Genomic DNA, 20,302 nt, shown 5'->3' with positions numbered 1-20,302 from the left:
GCTCCAAATCAACTCGTTACCTGCATGACAGACAGCTGTCGGCAATGGTCACCTGTATGAAAGACACCTGTCCACAGACTCAGTGAATCAGTCAGACTCTAACCTCTACAAAATGGCCAAGAGCAAGGAGCTGTCTAAGGATGTCAGGGACAAGATCATACACCTGCACAAGGCTGGAATGGGCTACAAAACCATCAGTAAGACGCTGGGCGAGAAGGAGACAACTGTTGGTGCCATAGTAAGAAAATGGAAGAAGTACAAAATGACTGTCAATCGACAAAGATCTGGGGCTCCACGCAAAATCTCACCTCGTGGGGTATCCTTGATCATGAGGAAGGTTAGAAATCAGCCTACAACTACAAGGGGGGAACTTGTCAATGATCTCAAGGCAGCTGGGACCACTGTCACCACGAAAACCATTGGTAACACATTACGACATAACGGATTGCAATCCTGCAGTGCCCGCAAGGTCCCCCTGCTCCGGAAGGCACATGTGACGGCCCGTCTGAAGTTTGCCAGTGAACACCTGGATGATGCCGAGAGTGATTGGGAGAAGGTGCTGTGGTCAGATGAGACAAAAATTGAGCTCTTTGGCATGAACTCAACTCGCCGTGTTTGGAGGAAGAGAAATGCTGCCTATGACCCAAAGAACACCGTCCCCACTGTCAAGCATGGAGGTGGAAATGTTATGTTTTGGGGGTGTTTCTCTGCTAAGGGCACAGGACTACTTCACCGCATCAATGGGAGAATGGATGGGGCCATGTACCGTACAATTCTGAGTGACAACCTCCTTCCCTCCGCCAGGGCCTTAAAAATGGGTCGTGGCTGGGTCTTCCAGCACGACAATGACCCAAAACATACAGCAAAGGCAACAAAGGAGTGGCTCAGGAAGAAGCACATTAGGGTCATGGAGTGGCCTAGCCAGTCACCAGACCTTAATCCCATTGAAAACTTATGGAGGGAGCTGAAGCTGCGAGTTGCCAAGCGACAGCCCAGAACTCTTAATGATTTAGAGATGATCTGCAAAGAGGAGTGGACCAAAATTCCTCCTGACATGTGTGCAAACCTCATCATCAACTACAGAAGACGTCTGACCGCTGTGCTTGCCAACAAGGGTTTTGCCACCAAGTATTAGGTCTTGTTTGCCAGAGGGATTAAATACTTATTTCCCTCTGCAGAATGCAAATAAATTCATATACTTTCCACAATGTGATTTTCCGGATTTAATTTGTGATGTGCTATCTCTCACTGTTACCAATAACCTACCCTTCAATTATGGGCTGCTCATGTCTTTGTCAGTGGGCAAACTTACAAAATCAGCAAGGGATCAAATACTTATTTCCCCCACTGTAAAGGCACAAATACACAAAAGATGCACACTTCATACTGCCCCGTCACCCTAAACACACACTTTCCCATGTCTTTTTACCCCAAGCCTCTGAACAGACAAGCTTGTGTTTGGAAATAGAGGGAGGGTAAACATATAAGGAACACAGAGGAAACAACCCTCACAAACAGCACATGTGCACAAATCATAGTGAAGGTGAGAATAAATGGACAGATGACACTGTCAAGTCCAATTCTTTATTGCATCCACTGACTCGACACTTATTCACATTAATCTGATATTTTATGTGATGCGGTAGCGGTTTCAGTTTGGTTTTCTGTTTATCAGGCACCTGCTTATTATTATTATACACTGAAAATGTCAACATTGTTGACCAACTCATCCAATGACTCCTGAGGCAGGCCTTTGGCAGAAGCACAACCTCGCGTCAAGTCTGTGGTTTTTACACTGCCGTCTGTCCATTCCCACCTTCGCTGTGGTAGTGCATGAGAGGGTAAACATGCCATTTTGTGACACTATAACTGCGAATGTTTCAACCTGAAAATGTTTGGTTGCCTACTCAATGTGTTTTAATGAGATCTCTGCTCAATTTGTTCTATTACGATAACATTCTATTCATTTAATGATTGTCCAACTGCCCAGTTTGTTTCATTGTCATGGCTGTACTGTTTATTTATTGTATAATAAAACATTTTAATTTGTAGCTTGATTTGAATTCCTGAGAAAGGCGAATAAAAAATAGAATTGTGACTTTACTTGGGGGAGACCCTCAGGGACATAGTAGTACAGTCATCACTGTGGACAATACTTTGAAATATTCTGCTCAGTAGGTGGCAGCAACAACAAAAAGCAAACAGAATGTTAGCAATTACTAGGAAAGGAATGAAAAATAAAACAGGATATCAAAAATGGATCTGTATTGCTCCATGGTTAGAATGCATCTTGAGTACTGAGTGCCATCTCTGTACCACACAAAAGATATAGTGGCATTGGAAAAGGTACAGAAAAGGGTGACCAAAATGAACAGGGGATGAACAACTCCACAATGAAGAAAAAAGGTTAGGGCTCCTTAGCTAAGAGAAGGGATGGCTGATATAAAATCGTAAGTGGATTAGTATGTGGATAAAGCCATAAAGTTACTAAGTACCACATTTAGAACTACAAAGAGAAAATCTGTTTTCAATCAAAACTCAATTAAGCTCTAGAAAATATTACAGTAGGGCAGCCTTGGATTACATATTAATATAAGAACAGCCATACTGGGTCAGACCAATGGTCTATCTAGCCCAGTATCCTGTTTCCAATAGTGGCCAATCCAGGTCACCTAGCAGAAAGCCAAATAGTAGCAATATTCCATGTTACCAATCCCAGGGCAAGCAGTTGCTTCCCATGTCTATCTCAATAGTAGACTATGGACTTTTCCTTCAGGATCTTGTCCAAACTTTTTTTTAAACCCAGATATGCTAACCGCTGTTACTATGTCCTTATTTCCGATCTGACGAAGAAGGGCAACCTTCGAAAGCTAATCAAGAAATGTATTAAGTTATGTCCAATAAAAAAGGTATCATCTTATTTTCTTTTCCATGTTTTATTTTGTTTGATTTCTAGTGATATGTCCTCCAGCAATGAGTTCCATAGCTTAACTATTCTTTTGAGTGAAAAGATATTTTCTCCTATTTGTTTTAAAAGTATTTCCATGTAATTTCATTGAGTGTCCCCCTGGTCTTTGTACTTTTATAATGAGTGAAAAATTGATTCACTTTTACCCGTTCTATGCCACTCAAGATTTTGTAGACTTCAATCATATCTCTCTCAGCAGTCTCTTTCCCAAGCTGAAAAGCTCTAACCTGTTTAGCCTTTCCTCATATGGGAGGAGTTCCATCCCCTTTATCATTTTGGTCGCTCTTCTTTGAACCTTTTCTAATTCCACTATATCTTTATTTTGAGATGCAGTGACAAGAACTGAACGCAATACTCAAGGTGAGGTCAAACCATGGAGCAATATAGAAACACTATAATATTCTTGGTCTTATTTACCATCCCTTTCCTAATAATTCCTAGTAAAGTGTTTGCTTTTTTGGTTGCCGCCACACACTGCGCAGATTTCAGTATATTGTATACAATGACACCTAGATCTTTTTCTTGGGTGCAGACTCCTAAGGTGGACCCTAGCATCAGGTATCTATGATTTCTTCCCAATGTGTATCACTTTACACTTGTCCACATTGAATTTCATCTGCCATTTGGATGCCCAGGCTTCCGGTTTCCTAAGGTCTTCCTGCAATTTTTCACAGTCCACATGTGTTTTGACAACTTTGAATAGTTTTGTGTCACCTACAAATTTAACCACCTCACTTGTTGTTCCAATTTCCAGTCATTTATAAATATGTTAAACAGCAAAATAAGCAAGTGATTATCCAACTTGAATTTCAGTTTTGTTCCAACCATTATAAATAGCAAAACTATACCCTTTGCAGGGATGGGAGGAGTCTAGACGCTGCTGAGAAAGATAGAAAGATGGATCTCTGGACTGATTTGGTGGCTCAGTGACAGAGGACCTAGACTAGACTTCTGTGAAAGATCTTCAGGTCCTTGGGTCAAAAATAAAGTCATGCTGTCTTGAAATATGACTAAAATTATAACCGTACACCAGCAGTAACACCAACACCTTAGTTGTCAGTATCTGCAGACAGACAAAAGACTGAATAAGCACAGAGACTAAACTACTAAAGAATAAGGGATGAGATAGCTTGCTGAAGCTCTGGGAGCAACTTGCATCGATGCTGTCTGGGCTGGGCCTTCTCTGTGAATAAATATAAAACTTAGGTCTGTCAACTTGACCCATTTCTGGTGCTACATGTCAATGAAAAGAAGAAATAAAAACAACTACATATCTTAGAGCAGTTATACTCACTTGATCATGAATTCCCTGCATGTATGCAAGGTCTTCCGCCATCTTGCAACTGCAATGAAAACAGGGAATTCCATTCAATGATTTCATTTATTGACATACAGTTAATGTGTTACAAATAAGTCACATCCTTCAGAACAATTTCCTCTAAATTAGAGTTGCACACTAAGAAAACCAACTTCCCAAATCATTTCTCATTATTTAGGTGCCCACTGTATTGAGCTATTCATGTACGTAACAATTAATATACTGCTTTGAAAATCTACTGCATTATTAATCTATTCTTACTTTGTTTTGTTAAACAAACTGTATATCACATCTGGGCATTATTAGTATGACAGAAAAAAGATTTTACAGTCCTTACTAGGAATGATTTTGTTATAAGGCAGAAAATATTTGATCCAAGGGGCGGGGGGGGGGGGGGGGGGGGGGGGGGTCAGATGATATTATTGGTCCAGAAATAAGTCAAATAACTGTCCTCACATCTTCTGAGCCTGGTCAGCTTGAAATCTACCACCATTTCAGAGCAGCTACCAATGAGGAAGAGATGGACAGCTTTGAATATGCAGGGAGAGACATAAAGAAAAAGGTGATGAAGAAGGAAAAAAAAAACAATGAAAAAAAAAAACATATAAAGAGAAAAGTAGAGACACTGGCAGCCTGGAAGATGGTAGTTGAGTAGTGTTTGAGAGCAACCAGAAAGTCTTTCACTGACAAAGAAGATGCCCGCAATTGGGTTCAGGACCATGGGTCCTATTTACTAAGGTGTGCTACCGTTTTTTGCGCATGCTAAAAATTAGCTCATACTAACCGTGTAGATGCCCATAGGAATATTATAGGCATCTACACAGCGCACACTAAAAAACGCCAGCGAGCCTCTAGCGTGACTTAGAAAACAGGGCCCCAAGTTTCTTTTGTGTGTTGGAAATCACATTTTAGTAAACACTACAGGTAACCAAACAATTTTTTTTTGTTTTTTTGCAAGGGAAACAAAACTTCTTATCCTGGAAAGCAACACAGCTTCAGGTCTAATGAGGCTGATTTTCAGAAGGAAAGCTGAACCTATTCTGTAGTTGTTGCCTACTTTGTAAACAACCCAAATTGCAAGTAGTAGATGTGTTCTTACTGGCAGGGGCACAGAAGGCAAAAGTAGAGACTAATAGACGATTCACCACTGGAGACATGAGTCCAACAGTCTTTATTATATCACAGATAATGACCCGACACAGGCCGTGTTTCGACGCTAAAAAGCGTCTGCATCAGGGGTCAATAAATACACCAAGTAATAAATGCAAAACGAAGAGTCCTACTTGTATATGTGTTGTCAACTCACTGATCACGTAGCACCAAACAGAATATGCTGGATACAAACTTCAGCAGCACACAGTGGGGATTTATGTCTTTCTTCCCTGGCCCAGACTGTGTGCTGCTGAAGCGCCCATGCAATAATTGTGACCTTGCTGAGATCATTTTAGCTTGCAGAAAGTTAACTGGTTGTTTATTTCATCCACATGATCATTTTCACTTTCTGTATTGGAAGTGAATAGACCCCTGACGCAGGCCTTTACGGCCGAAACACGATTCGTGTCGGGTCGTTGTTTTAATGATTTGAAATAAAGAACTTGTTTAAGGAGACACCACTTGTGAGAGGACTTTTTTGGATCCACTGTTTCCTTTGCTTCGTTGTTTTTCTGTGGAGAGAACACCTTCTGTGTGTGTTCACTAGCACTTACACCAGCTTGCGGCTGTTAGGTGTGAAATGCATGCTAAGCTAGTATTCTGTGAAATGTGTTCTGCACAGAGTGACCTTCACTGAATACTATCTTAGCATGGATCATAATAATGTCTAACTTCGGGGGTCATTTACTGAATCTGGCCCTATCTGGATAGTGCCACTGAAAATCATTACAGACCATCCTGGAACTACCTGGGGCAGTACAGAGGTGGAGTGTAGGCGGAAGCAAAAATTATTTGGTTAGTGGCAGTATTCAAACCGCTATCTAGACCCTAGACCATTGTATCCTAGTTGTTTATCCAGATAATCACCAGGATAAACATCTGGATAACAGTGACGATGCCCATTCGATCCAGATCTTCAGCGCTACTCACTGGCCTCAGAGTTTAAATATTGACCTATCTGTATTTTAAAAGCAATACCATGTTCTGTTTTCAGCTGACCTTTTCATCTACTGGAGTAGGGAAGTGTCCATCTATTTCATGTTAAGTCAATAAATTCAAGCAGGAATCTAACAAAGGAAATATTGCTGCTATTTGTATATTACTGCAGTAAATACTTCCTCAAATATATGAGGGTCCATGGAAATAACAGGGTAGCCAATCTGCAAACTCCAACATGGGACCAAACCAAGCAGGTAAACAGGAAACGTAATGACATTACTGATGATACTCAAACCAAGATAATTCCTGACACAGGCCGTGTTTTGCCCATATAAGGGCTGTGTTAGGGGCAAAAACCTCTTGGAAAAGGCAGCGCTCTCCAGAAGATGGCAGCAATATAGTGTTATACAGTTATGTGTATGATGCCATCTTCTGGAGAGCGATTTGATTGACATTAAGCCACTGTGCTGGTTTCTTATGTACTACGATACCTTTTCCATGCGAGATTTTGCCTCTGACACAGCCCTTATGTGGGTGAAACACAGCCTGTGTCGGGAATTATCTTGGTTTGAGTATCATCAATAAAAATTTTACGTTTCCTATTGATCTGCTTGGTTTGTTCCCACATCAATATGAGGGACAAGGGGAGATATCTGCATTATATTCAGACATGCATGTCGCCTCAGTCCACATATATTAAAAAGCTAGTCCTCAGGGCATGATAAAATAATCTTGCTGACCGTATGGTTTCAGTCCAGGGTAGAAAGCTCAGAGGTTACAGCTCCACAATTGTAAGCAGATGAATTCAAACTAGGTAACAGCATGCATAGTGGAATGGCATGTCTAAATGCTACAAGTCATTGAATCCCTAGTCAATGGAATCCAAAAACCCTAAAGTAGCAATGACAGTTCTGAGCACATTTTGCATTTTACTCATCATTTTAATTAGATACTCATAATTTTCAGCTTCCTTGGCAGGGATAATTTTAGTATGCCTTTTTCTTCAATGTACGGCTACCACACTCCTCTACTTAAGATGGAAGATACCGCATACAGCCGCATGAAAAAGCAAATGAACAAACTTTTGGAGCACATTTGCTTATTTCCGATCTGAGGAAGAAGGGCAACCTTCGAAAGCTAATCAAGAAATGTATTAAGTTATGTCCAATAAAAAAGGTATCATCTTATTTTCTTTTCCATGTTTTATTTTGTTTGATTTCTATTGATAACCTTAAGAGTGGACTAACACGGCTACCACACTACTCTTCAATGTAGTAAATTGTATTAAATGTGTTAAAATAATGATATCATAATAGGTGAAGAGCTCTACAACCTCACAACTAATCCCAGTAATAGGAGGAAGGGCAAAAAAAGGCATTATAAGACTTAAAGGTGAAGGAGAGAAGTACATAGTTGGTTGATGAGGATAAAGACACAAAACTGTTTAAGAAATACTTGTTTCGGTGTTTACTAAAGAATCCCCAGGAGAAAGACCTGAGAAGAGACACACAAACAGAAATGGAAGTGAGGTGGACCTTTATTTTAAGAAGAATGTTCATGAGCTAGCAGAACTAAAAGTGGAGAAAGCAAAGGGGCTCGATGGGACACATTCGAGGGTAATTAAGAAACTTAGGTGAGCTCTGGTGGCTCTGCTGTCTGCGCTTTTCAATGTTTCTCTGGAATCGGGAGTGGTCCTGGAGAGTTGGGGATGGGCAGATGGGGTTCCTCTTCACAAAAGAGGGAGTAATGGGAAGCTAGGAATTACAGACTAGTTACTCCAACCTCGGTGGTGATTACATTAATCAAGTCACTTCGAAAATAGAGGAGTAGTAGTGCAGTTCTAGAATTAGACTGCAGAAAATGAGGCAGCATGGTTTTACCAGAGGTAGGTCATCGGATAAATATGATCAGTTTAAGACTAGATGGCCAATGTGTTGGCTTGGTAGAGAGCTTTGGATATGGTATACATAGATTTCACCAAGTCTTTTGACACAGATGTTCATATGTGACATAAATAAATTGAGCACCCATGATATGGGCCCTAAAGTGACTGACCAGCACCCCCTACTCACATACATGCTGTTAACAGGAGTTAGTTACTGATTTTCAGTGGCATTACCCAGATAATGCTGTGGAAAATCATTATAGACCACCCTGACGCTATCCAGATGGCACCGCTATTCTGCATAACCATTTGGCATGCTCCAGGAACACCTCCAATCCCTGCCATTGGTAAATGGATAAATTCTGGATCAGCATTAACTTGTCTGACCAAAATTTAACCTGTCTATAAAGGGTAGAATATTTTTAAAAAGAACCATTTATCAAGTTAACTCCTGAAGTTAACCAGTTAAATTCCTTGAATATTGACTAGAAACTAGAAAATAATGAAAAATCAATCACCTTAAACTGCAACACAATCAATCTCCAGAGATCGAAAAATACTTTAAAATAGGTATCAGCGGGGCATATCTAAGGAAGCTTCGTGCCCCCCCCCCCCCCCCCACATGCACATACTTGCATAATCCACAGTCTCCAGAAGCACATACCCTACTTTGGGTACCTTAGCAGAGTTGGCAGCAAGAGCGGGTGGCAGGATCATCATGGCAAAGATGATAAAGGTAAAGGCTCTGACCATAATTAAAGATATCTACATGGCACAGTCAACAGTTACGAAAGAACTTTGAGCTACGAAGGCCGAGACAGCAGATTGGAAGCCTATCGCCAAACCCAATCCACCTGTAGTAAATCGGGCCATTCTGCTTGGGGCCTAACTTGGGCCCATGGCAGTGCGGCCTCTTTGCTAGAGTGGCATTCAGGAACAGGATGCTGAAAAGGCATTAGCTACAGCTGCTTCTCCTCACTATTACTTTTCCATTTTTATAATTTTTTTAATCAACTTTTACTGCACACTTGACAGGGTGAGTTTGGTGCTTTTTTCTGTGACCAGATTCAAAAGCTCATTTGCTACGCTGCAAGCAACAATCAACTGGCCAAATAAAGAACAGAAAACCCCATAAACCCAATTTCACTTGGTATTTCTCCTGCCACTTCCTCTGCCTGACAACTAGTGTCTCCCTACTCCTTAGGGTCCCTGTACTTGAAGTCCTGTCAGCTTCTGAGTAATAGAGAGCAAGTGAGCAGTTATAGGTCAAGGCCCCTGGTGTTCGTTCCCCTCAAGTGGGGGAAAGCGGAGAATGGGATTTGATATACCGCCTTTGGTTTCAATCAAAGCAATTTTACATATTATATAGACGGTACTTAGGGCTTCTTTTACAAAGCCGCACTAGCGATTCCTGCGTGGCAAATGAGAGGAAGCCCATAGTCCAAAAAGATAGATGCACTGAGCACAAAAACGTCTAGCAAATGGCCATTTTCAAAACAAAAAGATAAGACTTTTTCTGGTTCAAAAATCGCTGTTCGCCACTTGATTTTTGGACGTTTTCAGCAAAAAGTCCAAAATTGGATTTAGGCTTCATATAGAAAAATGCCCTTCTTATTTCTTTACAAATTCAGGGTGGACAACCTTTTTGAAAAGAAACTAGCTTTCCTGAAAAGAAGGACTCAAAATTCAAAAGACATAGGGGGAAGAAGGTCTTGCCTATTGAACTGATCTGTATATTCAGAAAGGAAGCACATTTCAACATATTTGTCATAATGTGAATATAATAAAGCAGTTCTTTTCCATATCCTGAACAGTCATTCACTTTTCCTGGAAGTCAAGATGCCAAATAAGGATATGGTAATACTGCAAGAATAACGCTATTGATCAATGACACCATTTTGAACCTAGGCATCCAATGGGGCAGGAGTGACTGGGAATTCCTTCTCCTGCTATATACCATGGAAAACCCTACTAGGTGCCAGGGGAAGGGATGAGGGCAAGAATGCCAGGTCATGGGGGAGGGGGAGAAATCGGGGTAATGTTTATTTTTTTTTCCTGCCAATGGCCCCTTAGGAGGCTTCCTGGGAGCATCAGGCTGTATATTTGTACCCTGATGTTCCCATTGTAGAAAGAAAGCTGGTGTTATCTTTTACAAATAAAACACAGCTTATGATGTTGAATACAAGCTATGTTATTCAGTTTGCAGAGTAAGGAAAAATTAATTCTTATCTGATCATTTTCTTTCCATTAGTCCCAACAGATCAATCCAGAGACTTGTGGGTTGTGTCCCTCTACCAGCAGGTGGAGATAGAGAGAACCTCCGAGGTTTGCTATATGTGGACCTGTGCAGCCAAGTAAACCTCAGTATGAACGATACCAAAGCAGTGGAATGAAAACAATAGAAAACTCTCCTGACATTGTCAGACCAAATGCCCAACATACTTCCACCACTTCCAAATTTATTTGTTTTTATTATTTAATCAAACGAAGGAACATTCAGAACAACGAAACCCGAAAAAACTAACCAACCGAAACAAAACCGCAGACAGTAAATCCAGGGGAGGGGGCCTCTGGATTGATCTGTTGGGACTAATGGAAAGAAAATTATCAGGTAAGAATTAATTTTTCCTTCCATAGCGTCCCACAGATCAATCCAGAGACTTGTGGGATGTACCCAAGCAGTCCTCAAGTAGGGCGGGACACCCCCAACCCGGCAGAAATCACTGACCAGCCAAACATCGCATCCTGCCGAGCTGCCACATCCACCCGATAATGATGAGTGAATGTATGGACCGAAGCCCATGTAGTGGATCTGCAGATATCTTCCAGAGAAACCAAACGGGACTCTGCATAGGAGGATGCCTGAACTTGCGTAGAATGAGCACGAATTTGCGCAGGGGCTTGCTTGCCCAATGCCACATAGGCCAAAGTGATGGCCTCCCGCACCCAACGGGCTATGGTGGCCTTGGAAGCCATATGACGCTTCTTACTGCCTCCAAAAAGGACAAAGAGATGGTCAGAAAGACGAAATTCATTCATCACCTCCAAATACCTGAGAAGAGCCTGTCTCACGTTGAGGCAGCGAAGAGCCCGGAACTGCTCGAGGTAATCTTCCCGGCAAAAAGTCGGCAAATGCAGAGACTGCCCTAAATGGAAACAAGAAACCACCTTGGGCAAAAACAAATGAACTGTCTTAATCGATACCCCCGCCTCCGTAAAACGCAGGAAGGGGTCTCTGCAAGAAACAGCATGCAACTCTGAAATTCTCCGAGCGGAAGTAATGGCTACTAGGAAAATTGCCTTCAAGGTAAGACCCTTAACCATAATCCCCGATAAGGGTTCGAAAGGAGGACGCTGAAGCACTTTGAGAACTAGATTAAGGTTCCAGGATGGCAGAACTGGCACGTGCGGAGGACACAACTGATTTACGCCCCTTAAAAAACAAACCACATCCGGGTGGGAGGCGATCGACGCCCCCTGAAGCCGGCCTCTAAATCATGCCAGAGCTGCCACCTGCACCTTAAGAGAACTCAATGAGAGTGATTTCTGTACACCCTCCTGAAGAAACGCGAGGATAACCGATACCGAAGCCACTGACAATACCGAACTCGCACACCACGAATTGAAGGTACGCCACACCCTAGCATAAACTATCGAGGTGAATCTTTTCCGAGCCTGAAGCATTGTAGCGATAACTGCGTCGGGATACCCTTTCCTTCTCAACTTTGCCCTTTCAAGGGCCAGGCCATAAGACCAAAGGGGGAAGGATCCTCCATCATGATTGGTTCCTGCAGCAAGAGACTGTCCTGTGCCTGGAGCCGGAGAGGACGATCGAACAGAAGCCTGACCATATCCGCGTACCAGGGACGTCTGGGCCAATCTGGGACTACCAGGATCACTCGACCGGGATGACTGGCTATGCGAGTCAGTAACTTGCCCACCATAGGCCTCGGAGGAAAGGCATAGAGCAGGCCCCTGGGCCAAGGTTGTAGAAGAGCATTGATGCCTTCCGAGCCCAGTTCTCTTCCCCTGCTGATGAAACAGGGAATCTTCGCATTGAATGCGGTGGCCGTTAAGTCCATCACCGGCATCCCCCAACGGGCAGCTATCTGATCAAAGGCCAGAGGGAAGAGTGTCCACTCCCCTGGCTCCAACTGGTGGCGAGTGAAAAAGTCCACTTGCACATTCTGTGACCCCGCTATATGAGCCGCCATCAAGAGAGAGAGAAAGATAAGTCTCTGCCCAATGGCAGATCAGGGCCGCCTCGCGCACTAGTGGTGCACTCCTGGTTCCCCCGACGGTTCATGTAAGTGACCGCCGTCACATTGTCTGAGAGAACTCTAACTGGGCAACCACAGAGAAGAGACAGAAACTCCCGAAGGGCCAGACGAATCGCCGGCAACTCCAAGCAGTTGATGGACCAAGACGCCTCCTCTGAGGTCCAAATGCCCTGGGCCGTCTGTTGGAAGCAATGTGCCCCTCAACCAGACAGCGACGCATCCGTGGTCACGATCTTCCATTCTGGGGTTTGCAGAGGAATGCCCGACACTAGATTCTTTTGAATGAACCACCAGCACATGAATGTGTGCAGACAGGTCGAACATGGCACCCGAACCTCGTAATCCTCCGAGAGAGGAGACCAACTGTTCAGAAGGTGCCACTGCAGGGGGCGCATGTGAGCTCTGGCCCACTTTACGGCGTCCAAGGTGGAGGCCATTGAACTCAGAACTTGTAAATAGTCCCAAGCCCGCGGGTTTGGAGTTTGGAACAGAGCTCACAACTGACCCTGCAACCGCTGTGCTTGAGCTGAAGAAAGAGAAACTATCCCTGTTCGAGTATCGAAGCACACTCCCAAGTATTCCAGCGTCTGGGAGGGTGTAAGGCTGCATTTTGGGAAGCTGATCACCCAACCAAGCGATTGAAGCAACCCGACCGCTTTGTCGGTTGTCCGTCGACTCTCCTCGAAAGAAGACGCCTGCACAAGCCAGTCGTCTAGATAAGGATGAACTTAAATCCCTTCCTTTCTGAGATGGGCCACCACTACGACAAGGACCTTGGAAAAAGTCCGAGATGCTGTGGCTAGGCCGAAGGGCATCGCTTTGAATTGAAAATGACGACCGAGCACTGCAAAGCGAAGAAAAAGCCTGTGGGGAGGCCAAATTGGAATGTGTAAATAAGTACATAAGTAATGCCATACTGGGAAAAGACCAAAGGCCCATCAAGCCCAGCATCCTGTCCCCGACAGCGGCCAATCCAGGTCAAGGCACCTGGCAAGCTACCCAAACGTACAAACATTTTATACAAGTTATTCCCGAAATTGTGGATTTTTCCCAAGTCCATTTAGTAACGGTCTATGGACTTGTCCTTTAGGAAACCGCCCAAACCCTTTTTAAACTCTGCCAAGCTAACTGCCTTCACCACATTCTCCGGCAATGAATTCCAGAGTTTAATTATGCGTTGGGTGAAGAAAAATTTTCTCCTATTTGTTTTAAATGTACTACACTGTAGTTTCATCGCATGCCCCCTAGTCCTACTATTTTTGGAAAGCGTGAACAGACACGTCACGTCCACCTGTTCCACTCCACTCATTATTTTATAGATCTCTATCATGTCTCTCCTCAGCCGTCTTCTCCAAGCTGAAAAGCCCTAGTCTCCTTAGTCTTTCTTCATAGGGAAGTCATCCCATCCCCGCTATCATTTTAGTCGCCCTTCGCTGCACCTTTTCCAATTCCACTATATCTTTCTTGAGATGCGGCGACCAGAATTGGACACAATACTCAAGGTGCGGTCGCACCATGGAACGATACAATGGCATTATAACATCCTCACACCTGTTTTCTATACCTTTCCTAATAATACCCAACATTCTATTCACTTTCCTAGCCGCAGCAGCACACTGAGCAGAAGGTTTCAGTGTATTATCAACGACGACAAACAGATCCCTTTCTTGGTCTGTAACTCCTAATGTCAAAAACTCCCCTGGCTGTACCACTGCGATCACCATGTGGAGGGTTTCCATGTGGAAATGCCGAACCCCTTAAGGACCTGTTGACGCACTTAAGATCTAGGACGGGTCGCCAAGAACCATCCTTTTTTGGCACCACAAAATAAATCTCGACCACACCCTCTTCTGCTGGGGGTACAGGCTGGACGGCTCCCAGTCGTTATAAGTTGAGGAGGGTGTGATGAACTGCCCGCACCTTGGCGGGAGATTTGCAAGGAGAATCCAGAACGAGTCTACTATCGGGCGAGCCAATTCCAACTTGCAGCCGTCTCCGATAACCTCCATCCGTCGCATGTTACCCTGGTCCACTCCACCAGGAATAGGGACAGCCTGCCCCTAATAACCGGCTGGAGATGGACCAGGGCCCCATCATTGCGTGGACCTGACTGCGGTCTGGTTTCTGTTACCGGAAAGGAAGGCCCGCCTGTCACTTCGAAAGGGCTGAGGTCTCTGAGAAGACCTTGCTCTCTGAAAAGAGACCCCGCGACCTGGACGGTAACGATGTGTATCCCTAAACTTAGGTCAATGTCCTTCCGGTCGCACAAATTTGGACCTGTCCTCTGGGAGGCACTGGCCCTTAGAGCCACCAAGGTCCTTCACAATCTGTTTTAGGTCAGTCCCAAACAAAAGCTTTCCCCTAAAAGGAAGCCTAGCCAGCCGTGACTTAGAGGCCACGTCTGCAGCCCAATGTTGCAACTACAGCCAGCGAAGCGCAGTGACCGCTAGGGAAACCTCCTTTGCCAAAGCTCTCAAAAGATCATAAAGAAGATCTGCAAGGAAGGCTAAACCAGACTCTAAGGCCAGCAAAAAAACCACAAGGTCCTCCGGAGAGGAGGCTTTCTGTCCCCACAATAAGCATGCCCGCACCGCATAGGAGCCACAAACTGAAGCTTGCAAGGAAAGGGCTGCTACTTCAAAGGACAGCTTCAAGCAAGTCTCCAACTTACGATCCTGAGGGTCCTTGAGTGCCGTGCCACCCTCCACAGGGAGAGTGGTTTCTTAGTGACCACTGTGATTAATGAATCCTCTGTAGGAACCTTCAGCAACTCTAAGTCAGCAGCAACGCATAAAGATGCAACATAGCTCTAAGCAACCTTAAGCCCACTGTCCGGCGTATCCCACTGTGCCGAAATAAGGATTTTCATGGCCTCATGCACATGAATGGAACAAGGTGGGCATTTGGTGCCAGACATAATAGAGGGCACTGGACTTGTTCCGCCCGACGAATTAGGGGGTGAAATGGCCAAAACCTCAAAAGCCCTAATAATCAGGGAGAGAAGCTCTTCTCTGCGAAAAAGGTGGGCAGCCATTGGGTCATCCCCCTCCTCAGAAGGCAGGGTGACCTCATCTGCCAAATCCAATGATTCTGAGGGAGAGCCCAGGGACAAAACCGGGCCATCTGTGTCAGATAGCTCCTCGGGGTCCAAAATCTCCACCCGGGGACGTTTTGACAGGAAAGACTGAGAGGCTGCAGCAACCGAAGTTTGCTGAGGAAGAGACGGGGCTGCCTGAAAAGAAGCTCCTGACTTCTTCAGAAGAAAGGCATTGTGCATTAATAAAACAAAATCCGGGGAAAAAGGAACTGAAAGGGACTCCCCTGCTCCCTCTAAATTGCTTTCCTCCATCGGAGCCTGTGCCTCCTGTCTGTCAACCACCACGTGCAGAGCTGGTCGCGCCTGAGAGGAAAAAAATGAAGCCCGCCGATGTGCGCTGCACTAACTGCCCCGAGGAAACCGCCGAAACTATCCCCTGCGCTTCCAACTCACCAGACGCCTGAGGGGAACCCCCGTCGCGCTGAACACCCGCTGTGGGTTGACGGTGGCACGACTCACACTCCCCCGACGCTGCTCTCCGGCCCCCACACCGGGAGCAGCGCTTAGCCGCCTCAGAAGGCACTGACATGCTCCACAAACGCCTGCCCCTCAAACAGACTCGCAGCCCGTCTAGCTCCTCTGTATGATTAAACAAAAACAGTCTCTTAAAGAGACGCTTACCTTTTTTTTTTTTTTTTTTTTTTTACTTAGGAGAGAAAGGCAACACCCGATCAGGCCCACAGCCCCGGGCCACGGAAGAATGGTAGGGGGAGACCGGGAGGGGCCTGGCACCACCAGCTATACACCAGAAGCTACGAACAGCCACTTAACCCCTGACTGCTAAACTAGGCCCAAAGGACACCAGTAGCCAGATCAAACCAGAGCTGCACAGAGATGTCCTTCCACCTGCTAGATAGAGAGAATACTGAGGTTTACTTGGCTACATAGGTCCACATATAGCAAACCTCGGAGGTTCTCTCTATCTCCACCTGCTGGTAGAGGGACACAGCCCACAAGTCTCTGGATTGATCTGTGGGACGCTATGGAATGAGGTGCTTTGTGCACAGCTGCATGCTTTGCATCTCATTATTATCTAGCTTGCGCTGCAGTAAACTAGCATGTTTTAAAAGTAAATAACATATGACTGCAATTTATCATAATTTGGTCAAAACTGTGCACAATTCCCTTAACACACACTTACTCTCCCATGAGTTGTTTTCCACGGAAGAAATACCTAGAGAAACAAAGCAAATGCAATGTCTGTGGGTACCCTGTAGTTGTGGCAATTTTCAAAGCTAAAGTACGCATGCATGTTCACTTTGCATACATTTTTGAAAGTCTATGCGTCTGCAAAGCACCTACGGACTATACCTGGGTGAGCTGTGAGGAAAACTGCCACATAATTATATAGATTTCTAAGAGAAGTCTGAAGGATTTCTAGGGAATTTCCTTTTTTGACAGAACTACACATTTCTCTGTTTTATTTATTTTTTAAATTTTACGGAACATTTAGAGTTGGCAAGAAAGAGGAAATGTGAAGTGAACGCACTTTAATGCAGGCCGCAGTGCTGTTGAAAGGGGTATTTTGCTGGTGATTTTGTTAATTTGTTCTGTTTACAGTCTAGCTGTCTGATACTAGCCTGTCATCTTCAGTTTCTTTTGTCCACTGTGCTATCACTATGATTATTACATTAAGTACTAGGAGTCAGAGCTGTTGGTGGATTTAGCAAAACAAGAATAATGAACAGAGAGCAGATGAGACAGACTAGGAAAGGAAATTAAGGGCCTCAAAGTGAATGGGCTTTGTTGACATTGCTGCACTGGGATTACTAGTGCGGTTTGGTAAAACAGGCCTTAAAGTAGGTAAAAAGTTGGTGATGGGACAAGGAAAGGTAAAGCAATGAAAGGAAAGCAGTTAGATCACACGGAGTGGTGACAGTGAGAATAAGACAAGAATTAAGAAAAAGGCATATAGTAGATGTAAATAAATAAGACTAGCTGACAGTATATCAGTCCAAAACTTGCTCCAGGTGACTTACAATAAAAATGGAAAAAATACAATGTAAAGCAAAACATGCCATATTTTACATAAATAGCAAAGCACTACAATAACCAACATAAAACAGAAATAAAGACTCCTGAAAGAACATTGTTCAATTCAAAGTACCGGGGAGATATTAACAATTAAACGCTTCCTGAAAGGAAAGACCAAGGAGCAGGACTAAATTCAAAAGGAATTAAGCTCTAAAGCATTGGGCCATAATAAGAAAAAACTCACATTGCTATGTTTCCATATACAGTATTTAATAGCAGAATTCAATGAAATCTGGAGAAAGATCCTGAGAATTTCAAAAGTATCACACACAAAAATATTCACAATCCAACACTTTAAAACAGTTTACAATAAAAATCACAATCAATATAAACAAAAAACCCAAAATTTGCATAAAAACTGATGGCTCGATAACAATGAGAGCAATTAGCTACGCTTCCAAATCACTTTCTAGATAACAACTAGATAATCTTGCTCCACACACACCTCCAACTCCATCAGATTATAACATTCATCCTGAAGGAAAGCCATCAGGCTGCAACTTAGTATTTGTTTGGAATGGGAAAAGGAGAGGGAAAGCAAAAGTGAAATGTTTCTATAGCCACTGTAACATGCTCTACAATGATCTAACCCTGGCCTCCCTTAAACAGTTTCAACTGACTGGAAATTTACAGCAGTGAAACTCCTTATAGGTCCATATAAAATTTTAAAGACCTGATATTCAAAGGATTTATGTTCCTAACTTTGAAAGTTATGCTCCTAAATTGGCTTCTCAAAAATGTATTAGGGCTGAGTGCCTAAATATATGTTCAAAATGTCACTAAAATCCTAAATTTAGAAGCATAAAGGGCCAGGTTCTGCAAATGGCATCTAAAATACAGATGCACTCAGGGCCGCCGAGAGGGGGGGCCCGGGGCCGCCGCAGTCCGGCCCACCCGCTCTCCGTCGCTCCCACAACTAACCTGAAGCGCCTTCATCTTCGACGCAAGCAGCAGCAGCAGGGCAGGCCACTCCTTCCTTCCGTGTCCAGCCCTCATCTGACGTAACGTCCGTGAGGGCGGGGCAGGGAAGGAAGGAGAGGTCTGCCCTGCTGCTGCTGCATGCGTCGAAGATGAAGGCGTTTCAGGTTAGTTCAGAGGGCCCGGCACTGGCAGCGGTTGGAGGGGGGCCCGGCGACCTCGGGTGGGGGGGGGGGGGTGCAACGCGACGTGACCTCGGGGGGGGGGGGGGGTCCCGGGGGTAGCCTTGTCCCGGGCCCGGCCCTCGGTGGCCCTGGATGCACTCAAAAAAAAGTGCTTACCGCTAATTCTATAACACACACCTAAAGTTAGGCGCGGTTTATAGAATAGCGCACAGGGCTGGGGAGCGCGCTTACATTTAGACACAGCCATTTATGTCACTGAAAACCTGGTGTGAACACCCACGCCTAAATGTAGACGTGTTCTCCTAAATTCTGTAACAATGCATGTAAATTTGAGTAATGCCCAGACACACGCATGCTAATCCCGTGGCCACGCCCCCTTTTCAGCTATATGCCTCTCTTTAGAATACTTCTAAAAGAAGCTTATGTAAATTCCAATTTTAGCCAATTAGTGATAATTGGTTATCAGCTAATCAGCACTGACTGGATCATTAATCAATTAAGGTGCATGCATAAACTGGGTGCGCACCCAATTTAATGCACACAACTTCTCGCACCTTATACAGAATCTGGGGGAAAATGTAGATGGCAACAGGAGCAGATTTAGGACGGGGAAAAAAGTTAGGAGCTTGATTTTCAGCACTAGGCTCATAAATCTAGACAAATGAAATACAGTACTAAGGGGCACTTTTACGAACGTGCAGCAAGCCTACCGCAGGCTTGCCGGGATGCCAATTCCCCAGTACCACCGGGCTACCGCAGGAACCTGGCCGTAGTTTTTGCCCCCCCACCACGTGCCATTTCCGGCACTGAAAAAAATGTGTATTTTTTTTAGCGTCAGGGGCTTACCTGGTGGTAATCAGGCAGCCCCATGCATTGCCTGGTTACCACAAGAACCCTTACTGCCTCCTAAATAGATGACAATAAGGTCTACCCCGGGAAATGGCTGTGCGGCAAGTGGGTTAACTTATCACAGACCTTTTCCTTTTAAACAAAAAGCCTTTTATCCGCTGTAGTAAAAGGGGGCCTTGACGCATGGGAAACCCAAGCGCCAAGACCACCATAGGGCCCCTTTTACCACAGGTTAGTAAAAGGGGCCCTAAATTTGTAAGTATAACTTTTAACCTCACAAATTAAAGTTGTATTGTACAATACCGAAAACGTTTGAAGGCTCAGATGTTTACACTAGCTTTTGTCAACAATTAAGGTCTGATGTTACTTCTGTATTTTTAGCTGGGTTATATGTTTTAATTTTGTATTGTGCTTGAAGAACAGTGTGTTTTTTGTAATGATTTTATTACGTATGTGACTTGAAAACCACCTAGAATGTTATGATAGAGGGGTTTAATTTTTTTTTAATAAATAAATAAAATACATTTAGGCACAGACATTTACACTAGGGTTTTAGTGGCGTAAATGGCCATGCCTAAATGTACACATGTTCCCCTGGCGTATGTGCTGTTCTATAAACCATGCCTTACTGTAGATGCGATTTATAGAATAACGCTAGTCGCGTTATTCCAATGCAC

At 44.1% G+C, this 20,302-nt stretch overlaps 1 protein-coding gene across 2 annotated transcripts in view; it reads right to left on the bottom strand.

Moving 5' to 3' along the window:
- NFKB1 (nuclear factor kappa B subunit 1) overlaps nt 1-20,302 on the bottom strand; it is a 205,836-nt gene that overhangs the window by 154,376 nt on the left and 31,158 nt on the right. For both annotated transcript variants that reach the window (XM_030190754.1, XM_030190755.1), the window contains one exon: nt 4,263-4,311. In XM_030190754.1, the coding sequence (XP_030046614.1) occupies nt 4,263-4,304 (42 nt within the window). In that variant the 5' untranslated portion in view covers nt 4,305-4,311. The remainder of the gene's footprint in view (nt 1-4,262; nt 4,312-20,302) is intronic.

This window comes from Microcaecilia unicolor, chromosome 2 (genome assembly GCF_901765095.1).
Source record: "Microcaecilia unicolor chromosome 2, aMicUni1.1, whole genome shotgun sequence".
NCBI classification, from domain to species: domain Eukaryota; kingdom Metazoa; phylum Chordata; class Amphibia; order Gymnophiona; family Siphonopidae; genus Microcaecilia; species Microcaecilia unicolor.
Note: the sequence above shows the minus strand (reverse complement) of the source record. Positions and strands in the feature narration are given on the sequence as shown.